General features: G+C 38.1%; 1 protein-coding gene across 1 annotated transcript; it reads left to right on the forward strand.

The window, feature by feature from the left end:
- The first annotated feature begins 4084 nt into the window (after window positions 1–4084).
- On the forward strand, window positions 4085–5987 carry LOC146717339 (uncharacterized). Its single transcript, XM_085465724.1, has 5 exons — window positions 4085–4178; window positions 4461–4601; window positions 4708–4880; window positions 5113–5249; window positions 5849–5987. The coding sequence occupies exons 1-5, from the start codon at window positions 4085–4087 to the stop codon at window positions 5940–5942; spliced, it is 639 nt and encodes a 212-aa protein (XP_085321850.1). The 3' UTR covers window positions 5943–5987.
- The last annotated feature ends 11237 nt before the right edge of the window (window positions 5988–17224 follow it).

The following is a 17224-nucleotide window of genomic DNA, read 5'->3' on the forward strand; positions in this document are numbered from 1 at the left end:
AAACAACCTTGGGCCTGTCCTTTAACAACAAGGCTTGTTATTCGCAGAATGAAAGTGAGCTACTATTCTGAGGTGTCACAATACACAATTTATTCAGTGCTTACACCTGAAAATGTAAAAGAACCGATGCAAGGAAAAAAAGGGTGTCCTGTGTGAGCTTTATATTTAGAGCAACACTGCCTCACTGAGTTAGCAAACTGTAGCTGTGAAGAAGTTCTCAGGCGTCGCATTGCCACTTCAGGGTCAAACATTCCAGTATTTCACTGGAAACATGATGCATATCTGTAACACTTTAGAGAGATTAACTAAAATCCAGATGTGACCTCAGCCCCTTACTTCAAACCCAAAGTGTGTGTGGGCATGTGCTTGCATTCATACAATATGCCCGTGTAATGTCAATCCTCTCTAGTCATCCTACACTTATCCTTCATCCTCTCTGCACCCAGATTTAACTGTGAAACACCCCTCCCTCTATCACCCCAGCCCAATTTACCACCACCCTCCTCACACACTTTCTGAAGCTCAGCGCTTAGTCAGCCCCCCTCCCCTGGATCACGAGTGCAATATTTTCTCTTTCCAAAATGCCTGGGACTTGCCCTCTCTCTCTCCTACTTTGTCTCCAGCTTTCCTAACATTGCCAAACGGTGCCAAATTGAATGGACTTAAAAGAACGAATGAGATCTTTTGAAGAGAAGCATGACATAAACATTGCTATGGATGAGAAGCGAGAAGAGAAGTGGAGGGGTGCACATGCACCCCCTGATGCCTTTCACTTGTCCACTCCCCATATGTGCATATTTCTGTCTCAGCGGAAGCTCCGCTACGCTTAGATGTTGTGATTTGCATGGATTTGAAGAGGAGATGGGGTGGATTTCCAAGACACTCATGAGTGATTGTGACCATAGAGGCATGCTGGATTAAAACCCTGGGTCTTTGATAAGGAGATGAAGGGAAGCAAGGGAAACGCAGAGGAAAGGTGATTAGAGGCCAAGGTCTGACACTGGCTGTAAAAGTGACACATTTCTGAATGTGATTTACAGCTTAGGCTTCTGAAGTGGGTGATCTGGGAAATCTTGTGCAGACTGATGTGTGGCGATATGTATTATAGTTCTGTTTCCAAATAATGTATGTAAACACATGCAAAGCTTTGGTATGCACATGTACAGGAGGGAAAGCCCAAGATTTGTCAGTTTTCTCATTTTAAATGTTAGCATATGTACAGTATGTACACTAAACTACTTGTGTGACATGGGTTTGCCATGGCAAATATAATTCTGAATATGGAAATGCTTCTTGGTTGCGTCACACTGTGCATTCTTCCTATGTTTTTTCAAGTTGGCTATATCGACGTGGATAACCTGATGAAAATATTAGCTAACTGTCAAGGCTGGAAATAAAAAAAACAAAGGAACACAGGGCCTCAGTCACAAAAGTGAATCTTGTCACACTGAGAAAAAAATTAGCACCCTCCTGTCCACTTCTGTTTTCTCTTCCAGCTAAATACATTATCCAATTTAATACTTGCCTTTCTGGCTCCTTTCGATGTGGAGGAATAGTGACTCTACTATTCAGCTGTCAATCTCCAGCTCCCCTCTTCATTCACTCATGAACAAGACCCAGAGACACTTAAACTCCTCCACTAGACCAACGCATAATTTGTTTAACTTAAACTAAAACGTAAGCTTGGTGAAAACACAGTTGCAGAAAAATAAAAATCAATCTCATACTGTAATGGAGATAAAAACAGAAAATACATACATCATGAAATATATCAAACCATCTTACCATGATGCCTGAGTTTGCATGTGGGAGTTATGACAGAAACAATGTTGTCTGGGGTAATGTACACTTAGAATAATCTTGCAGTACAAACTGATGCTAGATGACAGGGACTGTGTGATTCACAAGGCCTTAATGAAGAGAAAATATTAAGGGTTACGAGTATCTCACCATGTAATCAGCACCCAGGTATTTCTCCTGTAACCAGGGGTCTTGGGCACATCTTTGGGTGATGAAGCAAACTGATCATGTGCTATGCGGTGAAGGCTCTAGTGCATCGATCACAAGTTGCTAAAACTGATTGTAATTACGTGGAACATCACCTTTCTTGTGGGGTACATGAGGATGGGTCGTACCAGATTTGTGTATTCCACCTCACCATAGTTCCACTGTATTGCCGGGAGGCCTTCAACACTCGCATGGGTAATAGTAATAAACCTTGAGGAGATTCCCGATCTGAGCCCAAGTGTTGATCTGCTTTTAGACTCGTGCTAATCATAGTTTGTCCATAATGAACACAATGCTGTAGCACAACAGTGTTTTTTACAACTGCACTTGGCAGCAGGTGTCACCAGTTTGCAGGTTTATGATCAATTTTGTAATTGCACCGTGACATCTGTGGACGTGTGTTTTGGTGACGAGAGGAACTGAGTTGGCAACTGAAAAGCTCTTTGACAGCATTTCAAGGGAAGCTTTTGACATAGAGTCCAAGTGGACCCTGTGTCCCACTGATGGGACTCTATAAGCTGCAGCCATGATGCTGTTGTTGTTTTCTGGTGTGCTAGTGACTCTACACAGCAAAAATGCCAGTGTTGCTTTTTCAGTGTTAGTAGATTTCAACAGAGTTCCGAGTTAGTTCAACACTTAATCGAGTTAAAATAACACATCGGGAGTTGATTCCTGAAAAATGTAAGTGTGGATTTTAGTCGTTACTGCATTTTAACACTGCGGGTGTTAAATTAGACCACACCTTCATTTCCTGTGGAGCTTCGCATTTCAGAATCTTTGGTCGCCATTTTTTCTTGCTGCTGTGGTAAGTTTTATTCGGTTAAATATTAAGTTTTAGATTGATATTAGAACAAGTAACATGATAACTAGTAAAAACACTAAACACCTTTTATTTATTTTCAAATTAAACTTGCTAAATCCTTAGTTCAGGGGTCTCAAACCCACGGCCCATGTCACTCCTACTTGCAGCCTGTGATAAAATTTAATGCAATTTGACCCTTGAAGTGACTTTTTTTTGTCATTTGCCGAAAATGGTTTAATTCGAATGTAATGTGAGCAGAGTATTACAGGCCCTCGTGGGCAGCGTATTCCGTGCTGCAGTGAGAACATGTGGGACTCCCTCTCCTGATGTGTGTGTTTGAGTGCGAGGGAGGGAGAAAGTATGAGTTGCTACCCGCGAGAAACGGAAGATGAAATAATAACCACTGCAGCCAAAAAGACTGGCTGACGAGCCCAGTTGTAAGTAAGCTGTTTATACTCGAGTGTACACTGTGTTCGCTGACAGTAAAGCTGGTTAGCGGCCACGAGCCCGACGCCGGACCCGACGTATTAGCCAGAATTTCTTTTTTTTTTTTTTAACCACGGTTCAGAGCCGTGGAGCTGGGCTTTGGTTAGTTTGGAGTGAGAAAAAATGCATTCAAGTTTGCGGTTTTGCCTTGTTATATAATATTTGCAATTTTAAAAAACTAACAAGGCACTACATTTTGGGAAATATTTGTGGGTGTTTTCTTTGTATTTTTTTGTACTACTTGAACAAAAGTGACCCTCCAATGAGGTGACAGTGCCAGCAGTGGCCCATAGCTCATTGAAGTTTGAGACCCTGGCTTAGGTGAACTAGGATGTCTTGATGGAAAGATTTTTACACTAGAGTATACCCCCTACATCCTGTTAATTATGGTAATTTCATATGGTATGCATTTCTGTGACAAGTAGGCATTTTTCTTTTTTTAGATTTTTTATTCATGGTAAAATAAGCATTTTCTAGCCTAAAAATGAATAATAGGTTTATATTAGGGTTTGTTAGAGTGCAGGGAGAGTTTTTATGGCTTAAAGTATATAAAAATAATAAAATAAAAATATGGTTTCTACTAACCACCGCGATAATCAAGAGACTACTGTATTGCAGTGCAGTGCAGTTACGCAGTTTGTAGGTATTAAAAACCAAGGATGTTCTTTCATAACGAAATGAATTTTAGCTCAGTCCAAAGGGACTAGACATGCAAGATATTTTGCGAAGAAATGATGTTCTATGCTTGACCTTATTATATATAGCTTTCTACTCTTGGAAGGTGGCGATATGCTGATTCCTGTCGAGTTTAAGGGAGTGAGCAAATGGGTCAGGGTACCAAAGACAGACGATGCCTACAATTACTCCGAATTTTTGCAGGGAGGTCATTTGAGTGTAGTGATTAAAAGTAACTAAGTAAATTTATTCATATACTATTCATGTAAGTATTGTTTTGATTTACTTGTACTTTACCCAAAGCCTTCACTGCAGTCCAAGGGCAAATACTGTAAGTTTACTTCACTACATTAATTGCTAATTTAAATGAATAATTATTTTAGTAATCGAATGAATAAAGAATTTATAAATATTATCAAAGTAAAACTGTGATTTACGGATTTATGAATTATAAATTCATATAGAACTTTATTGATTGTTTCTTTTTTAGTGCTGGTGAAATTCAGTTTGCCAGGTTCTACCAATTTGGTCCTGATGGATTCTGCGGGAGTGGAAGTGGATTCTGACATATTTGATGAACTTTTGAAGTCATCTCAGGTGTCTTTCAGTGTCTTCACTGAAGAATGCAGTGGTAAGAAGTTTAAGCCGTATGTTTCATTTAAAAACGTGTTGTTAAATTTACTAATTTATAGTTGGTGTAATCATGTTTAAATCTATGAGGCTGTCTGTATTGTTAGACAACAGTGTTGCAGGGTCTTCTTCAGAGGCCGCATCTTCATTAGAGTTGTCACCATCACCTGCATCAGGAGGATCATCATCAGATTCAGACACAACAATAATACTTGAATCTACCAAAGCTCGGAAAAGACAGTTAATTGAAGGACCTCCTGACAGCAACACTGCAAGAAATTTAAGTAATCTTCAGGATATGATATGTTGTAACTTAAGATTGCCAATTACCTGTTCATTTGTATCAATACTCAATATCTTTAAATTTGAAAATTATAAAAACAAAACAATGGTCCCTCTCATGATTAAATGAGATGTAGTGATTAATGCAAAGGCTATAGCAGTTGATGCTGATCATTTTTATACCTTCCTGGTAGGTGCTTTCTATGAATTTCTTCCAATTGTTATTTCAGATCGTCAGAGCAGCCTTGTATTCAAATCCAGATGGTGATCAAGTATTTAAGAAATATGAGAAAACAAACTGCCTCTCTGATACTACAAGAAGAAAGATGGTGAACATCCTTGTGGCAGACATGGTAGAGAGTCATGGGTAAGTGATGTAAACATTAAGAAAAATCTTTGTGTTTTTTTTTTATGTCTATAATTTTAGTTGTTTACCATTGTTACACCACTTAAATAGATTCTTCTATATGTCATGAAGTTGTTGTTAACTAAAATCAATCATCTTTTTCATCAGTTGCTAATCCCGTATTGATAATGTTTCAAAAGAAAGTCACAATTTGTTATGGAATGATCTTATTTTTCATTGTCATTATTGTAGTTTCTGAATATAGTGCTTCTTAACAGGGATGGTTGACAACAGCAAAACATTAGGAAAATGTCTGCATCAAATTGTCATAGTCCATGTGGAGCATAATCCAAGTCTTCATTTTCATTATTCTTCTTTATTAAGAATCATTATGAACAATAATGGTTGAATAAACATGTCACGGTCTCTTTGGCTCGAAATGAATTTAAAAACCTGTCAGGTGTGTGATGTGGTCAGTCATGTTTTACAGATGATAGGTACTTTGGGTAGTTCAAATCATACACCTGGATACATGTTGTTCTTGTTGCAGACATTTTATAATTGAACTTGAATCTGTGTTGGGGTAAATAATTGATAGTTTTCGTGTTCTCTGTATTTAGGAGGATCCCACCAGTAAGTGTCCGCATTATGTATGCACTTGGGATTACACCCAAAAGCATTAGTATAAAGGGAGCTATCAAACTGCCTCAATAGTTTTCGAGTCCTATTGAGCTTACTTAACTTGTTTCTGAAGGCAGGAAGAGATGAGTGCTGTATGTAGTGATGGAGTTTTGAGGATCTCGTTAGTTCCTCTGCAAAGTAAAAGATTCTGAATATCAGGGATTATTTGCCATTTATCAGGGAAGAGGGCCTAGTGGCAGAGCCCCTGGGGTGAATATCATTTACCCCGAGTTTTAGGCTCTGGATGCTGAATGGTTTTCCTAGTTGACATGCCTGTGCGACACTGTAGGTCCACTCTAGATTGGCAGCATTGGTTTTGGTTCCTTAGCATCTGCTAATTAGGACAAAATAAGAGACTAATAAAATTCTAGGATTTCACCCAACAAAACTGAAGCAAAATCTTTTTTTGATGGTCTTTCCCTCTCAGCAAAAGATATTATACTCTATATCAGAAAATTTCATTAGCATCTTCTAGTTTATGATTCTGTCCCTACATAACTGATGATAATATGAAATGTTGGCAACATAAATCAAAATCACTGGAGTCAATCATCAATCATGTGGTATACTTACTCTTGCTCATCTTAACCCATGAAAAACAGAAAATCCTTTGCATAAATAGTACTTTGGAAATAAGGAAACGAGTGTATTTCCTAGTCCTTAGTTACTTGGTACCTGCTAATAAGTAGCTGCTAATACTAGTACTTCACACCTTGTGTAGGTGAAAGGCTGATGCGTTGTGTTGCCTATTTGTAGATACACTTATTTTCTGCACAACGACTTTTAATCTGACTTTTAATATAATTTTTTTTTGCCTGTTGTCATCACAGTCATCGTGACCTTGATGAAGGCCACAGACCAAAATGTGTTGGTCAAGTAATAAAGCTGTTCTTTATTCTTCAAGTGTTGCTTGACCTCCTTAGACTCTTGCTCTTCTCCATACACTTCGGAAGTAGGGGAAGTGCTACAAACCTTCATTCTTCTTTGAATTTTTGCTGCCTCACTTATGTGCTCTGTAAACAACAAAAAATATCATTTTTGACAAACAAATGCATGGAAACAAGATTACATTTAATGTAGCAGAGCCTACTGGAAGCAAGTTGAATAAAAGTTTATTCTTTTGATCCTCAGTCTTATATGTTTTAAAAGACTGATTCTTACCTTTGAGAGCCAACTATGGGTATTTAATAGTTTCCAGACCAACATTATATTAAATCTTTGCCACTTTGTCAGGTAAAAGGGCAAATAAAGTATTAAGCAGTTCTGTGAACTCCACAATGTGTTTTTACCCCTGCACATTGAACAAATGCCTGAATCCTTGCCTGACTTTTGAATCAATGTTCATCACGGAGAAAAGATCAGAAGATGACCTTGATAAGATGTACACACGTATAAGCCTAGTGGGCAGGAATATAAAGAAGTTGACAAATTCACAGCTATTCAAACTTACGCAATCTTTATGGTTTATTTGGTTATTTTTCCTTCATGTCAAGTGTTTTTTTTTTTGTTCTGATTTTTTATCTTGTTTTATTTCTCTTGCACTCCTTCGACCGCTAAAAGTCCTTTCGTCAGCTTCCCCCCTCCCTCACTGTATTCCTCCATTGCTTTCTGCTCAGTTTCAGTCTTGGTGGCCTCCCATGAGTGTAGTGTGTCTAACCAAGCTGTCCGTGGCTGTCTGTCAGTCACATCAACTCTCAGCCTTTGGGGAGACACAGAGCAGTGCAGAGGAAAAAAAAGCAGAACACATTTAGTGAGACTTTTGAATGGTGAGCTACATCCATGTGAACAAAATAAGTACACCCCATGGAAATTTTTGACTTTTACAAGAAGCAGCATTTGATCCTTTTTGAAACAGTGCCTATTCAGGCTTTCCACCACTGTATTACACACCTGCCCGTCTGCTCTGCCTAACTCGATCCCTTTCTGGGCCTGTGCTCTAGGGATTTTTATTTTATAATGTTTTTTCTATAAAAACTCTATCTTGTCCATGGATTTTTTTTCACATAGAAAACACACAAAATAAAGAAGGGCTAAAACATCTACACAAAATTAATTCACATGAATTAATACTTTTTTACTTTCTTGATGTGCAGCTCAATTCTTCTTTCTGTGCTTCTGAAAAGTTGGAAGGTGAAGTTAAATGAAACAGTTTGAGCCAGTCCCCACAGCCACTTAAGCAGGACTCGGATTGAATTCAATTCAATTCAGTTTTATTTATATAGCACCAAATCACATCAGCAGTCGTCTCAAGGTACTTTGTATTGTAAAATAGAGAGCCTCCAATAATACTCAGATCCAAGGAACTAATTGCAGTGATAGGATAAACCTGGTTTTGCTGTGGTGATTCTTCTCTCCGCGTCCAACCTCTTTTAGTTCCTAACCAGAGCAGATTGTTTGTTGAAGAAGTGTCCAAAACCCCCAAATTTCATCACGAGATCTGCCAGCTCTCGCAAATGTTCGTGTCAAAAAGCATGGGGCTACAATCACAAAAAGATTGCACAAATTAGACTTGCGTGGGAGGTGTGCCACTGTTGTGCAAAAAGTAACATTAGAGGAAGACTAGAGTTTGCCAGTGAACAAACACGCAAATACAAGGCCTTTTCAAATAATTTGCTCTGGACGGATGAATCAAAGATAACATTATTTGGCAATGATAACAGTTGTTGGCACAGACAAAAAAACAGCTTTTCAGAAAAACTTCATACGACTTATGAATTGTGGTAGAAATTCTATGATTCGATGTTGCTGCAGTCCTAACAGCTATGAATTCATCATTATATTAAAGAAAGCTTGAAGACAATGCAAGTCCACGTGGCCATAAGATGAAGCTGAACTTAAAGTGGACATTTTTGAAAGGACAATAGGCCTCATTTACTAATATCTGTTTAGAAATGTTCTTACTCTGTGCAAAAACAAAAAAGAAAACGTGTATATGCAAAATTACCTTTGGATTCATGAAACATGCACACCTATGACCACAGGGGTGGTGAAATGAAAGCCTGGCTGTCTTGGGAAATTTAAACACACAAGTTTTAAAAAAAAAAAATACTACTACTAGTAGTAGTAATAATAATTTGTATTATTAAAGCCTTTTGGTCATTATTTAAAGTATTTGAAAACATCATAATTGCATATAAAAAAAATACTAAATGGAAAGACTTAGGCTGACACATCACACATGTTCCAACTTTTTCATTAAAAAACTGAAAAGGGGTAACTGACAAATATCCAGGTTCTTCTGAGGAAACCAGACTGCAACTGATGACATCCAGCAGGATTTAATTAAAAACATTTGTTGCGTTTTGTGTTGTTTACAAGTAATTTATTATCTTATTCTCATGCATTTAAGTCTAATTAGTTCTTGCCTTATGGCCTTTTGGAAAACTAAATAAGGACCAAAAAAGAAATAACAATAATTAGCAGTTGTAGTGACTGCAGAAGCAGTATTCGGTTTAAAAATGTGTGTTTGAGTTTTCAGAGGCCGTCAGGCCTTCATCATTTGTTCATACACATGGCCTGAGGCCGTTCTCAATTGATTCATGGATTACAAAAAAAATTCAGGTAAGAAAACATTGATGAATCCCAGATTTTAGTGTGAAGCGATTGGGTACAGAAACATTTCAGTGTGTGAATGAGGCTTGATGAGCAGAAAGCTGAAAAATTGCCATGGAAAGTCTCAAATAGCAGAAATGGAGAGCTGTGTAAATCCTACTGAAATGTTGTGGGGTGGTACTTAAAATGGACAATATGTGTGAAAAAACAAAACGGTACAAAAAAAGCCTGCCTTCAAATACCTTGCGACTCTTCTAGCGTTTTTGACCGCTCTTCCATACGAAAAGGAATTTTATATGGAACAGTGATCAGAAACTTCAGCAAGCCAGTGTTAACGATGGGTGGATAATTATGCAAAACGCTTCCAAGAAGTTGTCTCTGCTTAAAGGGGGGAAATACTTTGTAGGAATATGAAGCTTTTTGTATTGATAGAAGGATCATTTGTTGCTTTTCCTAACATATCAAAAAAGCCCCTGGAAATTCCCATTGGATGTCTTTACTTTTATCCACATAAAAGCTCTATTTAAACAGAACTCTAAAAGGACATGAAAAAAGAAAAAAAACTGACCACTTCTTTTACTAATCCATTTATTCTATCCCAAACCACCACTATGCCTCTCACAGCCCTATATCATTTTATTTTTTTCCCCCCTCTTGGCTCCCTCTCTCAGTTTTATTGAGTCCCTGCTCCCTGTGTCGTCTCTCTCATACCTCTCTTCAAATGACAGGCTCCCCTCTTAGCCCCTGTCACCATAGCTGCCACCTTGGCAGCAAGTGATAGTGTGAAGCTGTGTGGGAGTTCTCTGGTGCTGACGATGTCTCAGGCTAGTTTTCTTTTTCCACCAATGAGACCTACAGATCTGGATTTTTTTATGTAAATATCAAACATCTAAAATGAGTGTTTGAGGAACTCCTGAACTCTTGTCCTCAAATGCCTCGATTTGCATACCAAATTAACACAGATGAAGGATAATATTAAAGAGGGAGAAAAAAATTACAGTTTTATCTATTTAAAGATTAATGTTTTTAAAAAATGAAGCCAATTACTTGTTTTTTCTTTCAGCTACCTTTAGGATCCATATTGTCTTTTAACTCATGATAAGGTGAAGAATGGGATGAAAGGGAAACCAGGTATATCTATCATTACCCGGCCCCCTGCCTGCACAATCTCCTTTATGGGGACCGCCCACAGTGACACACTCAAATTATTCATGAGAATTGCAGACCACCTAGCACCTTGCAGGAGTATCACTCATCCATCCTCAGATACATGGACACTTTAATTTGATAGTGTGAAATTGGAGAGCCTCTGAAGAACCTCCCCAAAATCTTATTTCCTCTTTCTTCACTGTCACTGGTATGTGTCTGAATTTCGAGAAAAACTTATAATTTGCTTTTTTTTTCATATTGACAGGACTGTGATCTTTCTCTTATTCCCGACTCCATTTCCTCCTTAAAATTTGTGTTAAAATTTTACTCGGTCTTCTCATACTTGCTTCTATTTTGTCTGATTTTTGCCTCATAAATATTTTGCAAAAAAATTAATCTTCTTCTGTTTTTGGTTTTTATTTTTTGCCTTTATTCCTAAATATTATTTCCCAAGTACAGAGCTGATGGTGGCATTCTGATATAAGTAGTGCAATTTCCAACGTACACAACAGGAACAATAGGATAAATTCTACTTCTTTTTACTAACACATCGACCCTGAATAGCAGTTTTTATAAATAAAGTCAATACTTTTTTTTAACGCTCACACTTTGCAGAAATAATTTTATCTTAAAGTCAGACAAATTTACAGTGCAAGGAAAGGATTGTTGCAAACCACTATCAGCTTGAATGTAAAGTATTTTTTTATTCTAATGAAGTGAGGGAATAACTACATTTCATGTAACTGTACTAACTGCACAGCCCCATCAAAGAGATGACTAGAGGACCAGCAGGAGTTTGACTGCGGTTTGTGTTCTTACAAGTTTCAGACCGAACTGCCTTGGGCTATGGATCTCACCGAGTGTTTTCTGATAGATGTGCCTCTCTATTCTACTTCAACTTGAACGCAAATACTTCAGAGTGGGACAGACTAAGAACACATAAGAATACTCCCAGTGGCGCATACTGCCCTACTTTTGTCCAACACCATGGCCCACAGTCTTTTTTTCTTGGCTTATTTTGTCAGATTCATTCTGACAAAATATATATGTGGTGGGAGGGAAAAATTTTTTTCTTTCATGTCTTCACCATCCACAGTCAAAGAAAAGAGTTCTCTCAGATTGGAGTGGCCCACAAAGTAAAACACGCTTACACTAGTAGTTACAAAGCTTCTGGACACCTCCTGCCAGGTAGTGTTCTCCATGTTAAGGAAAGTCTACTACAGAAAACATCCAATGTTATTCACTGGAGTGCAGTGCATTACAGTTACATCTAAAATCCTTCTAGTACAGTTAAAGCTCTTAATGGTTTGGCCTTTGGCCTTCGAGTACATTTCTGACTCTGGATCACCCTTTTTAACCCAGTCAGGACTCTTTTAAATGTTCTTAGGATCGGATCTAAGTATGCTGCTAACCTGAGACTAACTACATCACAGAACACTTAAACAAACTTAGAACCTTTTTATTCACACCGGCTAATGCTTTTTTTTAAATGTGTTTATGTTATGTTTTTATCTTCTCTGTTAAGCACACTAAGCTTCTGTATAATGAAATGTGCTATATAAATTATTTTGAGATTACCATATCCATGTCTTTGATATGTTATAATTCAGAAAATAAGTAGGTTTATAATAATTAATTAACCTCTTACGCCCCAAGCCTAACTGGTAAATGGCCTGTATTTGTATAGCCCTTTACTAGTCCCTAAGGACCCCAAAGAGCTTTACACAATCAGTCATCCACCCATTCACACACACATTTACCAAGCCTAACTGATCTCCTGCCTTTTGCCCCCTGATTAAGAGGTTAAGTAAGTATCTTTTTGTTTCAAGTACACTGTCGGCTTTCCTTAAATTGTTTGTTTGTTTTACAACAAACAAACATATTTGTTACATATTTCAAATTTGTGGGTAATACTTTACTAAATAGAAAGATCCATTTCTAACTGTGACCTCAATTTGCACCACCCAGAGCAAACCATTCACATATCCAGGGGACACTGTAAACAGAAGTTTAAATGAATATTCATCATGCATGCATTGCTTTTTGCAGCGGTGGTTTGCTTTTGTTTAACTGTTGCCATTATCTATCATGGATGTAATGTGTGTCTTTGTGTGGTAGTAATGTTTGTGTTTGGAATTATCAGAAAGGAAACATGAGGCTAAAAGAACAGAGAGGACCTGATAAGACAGTGCCCAAAAGAAACTTGTGCCCACAACTTCTCAGTCTCTTAGCAACAGCTGCTGAGGCTGCGTGCTGGAGGAAACACTCCTCTGATTTTCCAGATGCTCTCCTGAATACTCGATTTAGGTGGTTGAACATCAATAACTTACTGTACTGCATTTTATTTCCAGGCGTTTAAATTATATAAACATTTTTTTTAAACTTTTTTTTTAGCTTTTAATAATAGTAAACATCTAAGAACTTAGAATAGACTTAACTTAGAACTGCAGTGACTTCTATATGACTCCTTTGGTGGTTAATAAATATAAATGTAAAAATAATATTGTTATTAGGAATTTTGTTGCCAGGCAAGTTGACTGATGAGAGCAAACTGGGAATTCTGGTAGTTGGGCAAAAAAGGAGATAAAATACAATTTAAAAAGAAGTGTTTTGCTAATGTCAAAGCCTGTAAAACTATTCTTATAGAGATCATAATACTGTCACAGCGGATCATCTGCCTCCAACTCACCGTATTCCTTGCATCCTCCTCTGCTGCACCAACCCCCTGCATGTCCTCCTTCACTAAATCCATGAATCTTCTATGTGGGCCTTCTCTTTTCCTCCTGCTTGGCAGCTCCATATTCAACAGTCTTTGTCTAATATATCCACTATCCCTCCTCTGCACATGTCCAAATTGACTCACACTAAGCCTCTCTAACTTTGTCTCCAAACCACTCAGCCTGAGCTGTCCAACTGATGCACTCATTTCTAATCCTGTCCATCCTGGTCACTCCCGGTGTAAATCCTAACATCTTCATCTCTGCCATCTTCAGCTCAGCCTCCTGTCTTTTTGTCTCCAAACCATACATCACAGCAGGTCTCACTACCATTTTGCAGAGCTTCCTTTTCACTCATCTCCACCCACTTCAGCTTCCCTGCATTCTCAACTTCACCTTTCTTGCGAAATGGCCATTGTTTTTGATGGTTAACTTCAGGTAATTGAATTTATCTACCTTCACTACCTCTGCTTCTTACAGCTTCACTGTTCCACCTGTACATATGTGTTCTGTGTTGCTTTTACTAGCTTTCATTCATTACTCCTCTCTCCAGAGCATACCTCCACATCTCCAGGCCCTCCTCTGCTCTCACTACAGATCACAATATCTTCTGCACAACATCAAAGTAATGAAAATTGATTTACATACAATTAATTGTTTTTTTTTTTAATTTCACTGGATTAAGGATGCTTAGTGTAGGCGACAGTATATATCTGATTTTCTTTTTCCTTACTGAAAAGGGGAAAATTGACATAAAGGCAACATCTGGCTGCCCATATGTTGGTGAGCATATTACCAGTGCATTAACTGGAGCTGCAGCTTCAGGCACTACTTTTTTTGCAACAGCAACTAATTTTCACGTTGGCTGTGTGGCTGGCAGATTGGACCCCAAAGCAGGACTCAGAAACACAAAGGAATAAACTAAAAGGCAGGTTTAATAAACTAAACAATTTACAAAATAACATGTGAAAACAAGACTGGGAAACTCAGACTTACAACTCAACACAAGGGAGGACACAACCTCGACGGACCAAACGACAAAGGACAAAGGAAGCGATTGGGAAAACCAGGAAACACAGCTTAACAAAATCAGACTAACGAGACGGGGGAAGCAAAAATAGACACAACATGAGATAAGGGACTATCAAAATAAAACAGGAAGGAACAAACACTGAGACCAGGACTAACACTTGAACTTGATGTGAAGTTGACACAGGGACAGGAGACAAACAAACATGGAGACATGACTGATTGGGGAGACAGAAAGACAACACAAAAAAAAGTTAAATAACATAATCACACAAGAACCCATGAACCAGAGAAATAGATAATGAAACTCAGAGGCACTAGGAATATTGAACACAAACAGAAGACTACGGAGCTCAAACACAAAATTCATCTTAACCTAGAATGAACCTAAAGACTTATAGGAGCACAGAACTAAAAGATGAAGGAAAAGACATCTCTGTGTCCTAGGCACCATGACACTAATAGGCTTGATGAGCTCTCATTATATCATTCTGCAGTGTTGTGATGCTAACACCAGAGAATGATACACTGCAACATTTTCAGTTTAGGACAAGATTGTGATTCTATGATCACAATAGAAAGCTCTATATTCCAAAGCTGAGGAGTGAGAGAACTGGAAATTTTACACACTCTTATCCAGACATCTAAGTTACTGTCTGTTTGATAGAAATAAATGATCATAACACACCTTCCACAATCAGAAGGCTGCCTAACAGTTACAGCTGTAACAGAAATGTAACAGTCTGGTAACATTTGAAACCGCTGGGTTACCGCTAAGACTTGCCAAAAGCATAGATTATGCTGTTGTATGTTTCTTTCACAAGGCTGGGTGGGATGGCTGAAATAATAAAAACATAAAAAGAAGCAAACCATTTCTGCCCTTGTTTTTCTAATTGGGGCTATCTCATTCCTTTCTCCCATTTCTTTCAAAATTTTAAAATTTCTCTTCAACAAGAGAAGATGCAGGCAGTGAAACAGAAGAGCCAAAAATGAATAAAAAATAAAAGAGCGAGAGAAAAAAAGCTTGACTCTGAAGATAGCCATTCCATTTTTAACATTCACATTTCTCCCAACATGCATGCATTGAGGAAATTACTTACAAGGTTGATTATAGACTGTAGCTGGTGCACTTAGCATGATGTGGGAGAGGAACCCAAGAGTGAGGAAAATTGTTGAGCGGTCAGAATACTGTTATTCACACACATTTCTGCAAATAAGTATAGGTGCAAAATATTCCAGCAGCATGGGGATGAAACTTTATTTCAAACCACGAGCTGAGGAAGATTTGTCCCTGTATTGTTTTTTTTTTGTAAATATCAGCCTACAAAATATTACAATCCAACATGGCTGCAGAGTCATGACCGCATGGCTGTGACAGGCAGCAGAAGTGAAGTGAAGCATGCACAGATGCTAGCTTGAATCTGTTTGTCAGCAAGAGGTTATCAAGAAAACTTTTGCGTGCTGAGCAGCAAGTGAACGAAAAGGAATCAAAGGAAGGCCACACACTTTTTTGGTACCCGGGGGCACGGACCATCCGTGGCGCAGCTGGGCTTGCTGAGAGCCTTGAGGCGAGAAGGGCACCCCTCTGGTGCCTGGAGGGCAGACCACACCCTGCTGCCCTGCAGGCCACAAGATGTCTGGCAAGGGCCTGGCACAGATGGAAGAGAGAGTGTGTTGTGGCGCTCACAGACTGGTCTTTGGATATGTCACGGATAAGTGCAAGGTATGTAAATGTTCAAACATGGAGCATCTTTGCTCCTGTGTCATATATGCGCTGTGCTCTTGTGCATGCAAATTGACCAAAAGAACACTGGGTTAAAGCATTACATCAGCAGTGAAAGTGCTTAAACTGAATTACATGTCCGTCTGTGAAAATTCACAATTATCCGGTGAAAAAAAATGATCTATTTTCAACCAGTGTATTTTAGACTGCTCACATTAAACATAGCACAAATGATTAGCTGGATCATTGAATAAAACAGTGATCATATGTAAACATGCATAAATAAATACATAAATAAATATAATAAATATATATGACATAAAAAGTAGAAAACGGTCATTTATTAATCAAAATTACTGTAATTATAAAGTGGTTACATCTTTGTAAAAACCTTGTATGTACATTGGAACGCCTCCTGCTTGTATGTTTCCTGACAACACCTGTGACATCATAGTGCAAGCTCTTGTTTTTTTAATCAGCAACAACAATAATTGCACCGTTAACAAATAAATACGCACCACACACTAACACTGGAAGACATTTAAATTATTTATCAAAACCAATAAAATGCCCCTGAGTAAGTAAATAAAAGCTAACAACTTAAAAAGTAATACAACATACTAAGTAAAAGAGACAAACAATAACTATTTAAAAGGCTAAAATAACCAAACTCTTCTCTGCAAAATAACTGCCCGTAAAAAAAAAGTGATGTCACTGTGGAAATAGCTCTAAAAGGCAAGAAAGTCATTGTTCTGGAAGTGTGTGTTTTACTTACATCCAAGTGCTTCAGATTGGTACTTTGAGGCTGTCTGATGTCTCTAATGGTTTTTTCTCAGTATCTTGTCCTCTCCATAGGATCTCAGTCCTTCTCCTCACTCAGACCACTATGTGAGAGCTCAAAGCTATTGTGGGTGTGAGTGCGTGCACATACACACAGAGTTTATGTTTTCTTTACTTGCTACTGAAAGTTGTAAAGTACCTGATATCTTAGGATTTTGCAAGTGAAATCAAGGCCATTTTTACAATGTTAAATGACTCATGTAATCAGTGAATATTTAATGCCAATAAAAAAAAATTAAAAAGGAAAAGAAATAATTGCAGACTTCTTCCAATGTGCCTTTCTCTTTCTGTGTCCGTCTTTGTCT

This window comes from Copadichromis virginalis, linkage group LG2 (genome assembly GCF_057382275.1).
Source record: "Copadichromis virginalis isolate Kocher_CV1m ecotype Utaka linkage group LG2, C_Virginalis_male_GT1.1, whole genome shotgun sequence".
Lineage (NCBI taxonomy): Eukaryota > Metazoa > Chordata > Actinopteri > Cichliformes > Cichlidae > Copadichromis > Copadichromis virginalis.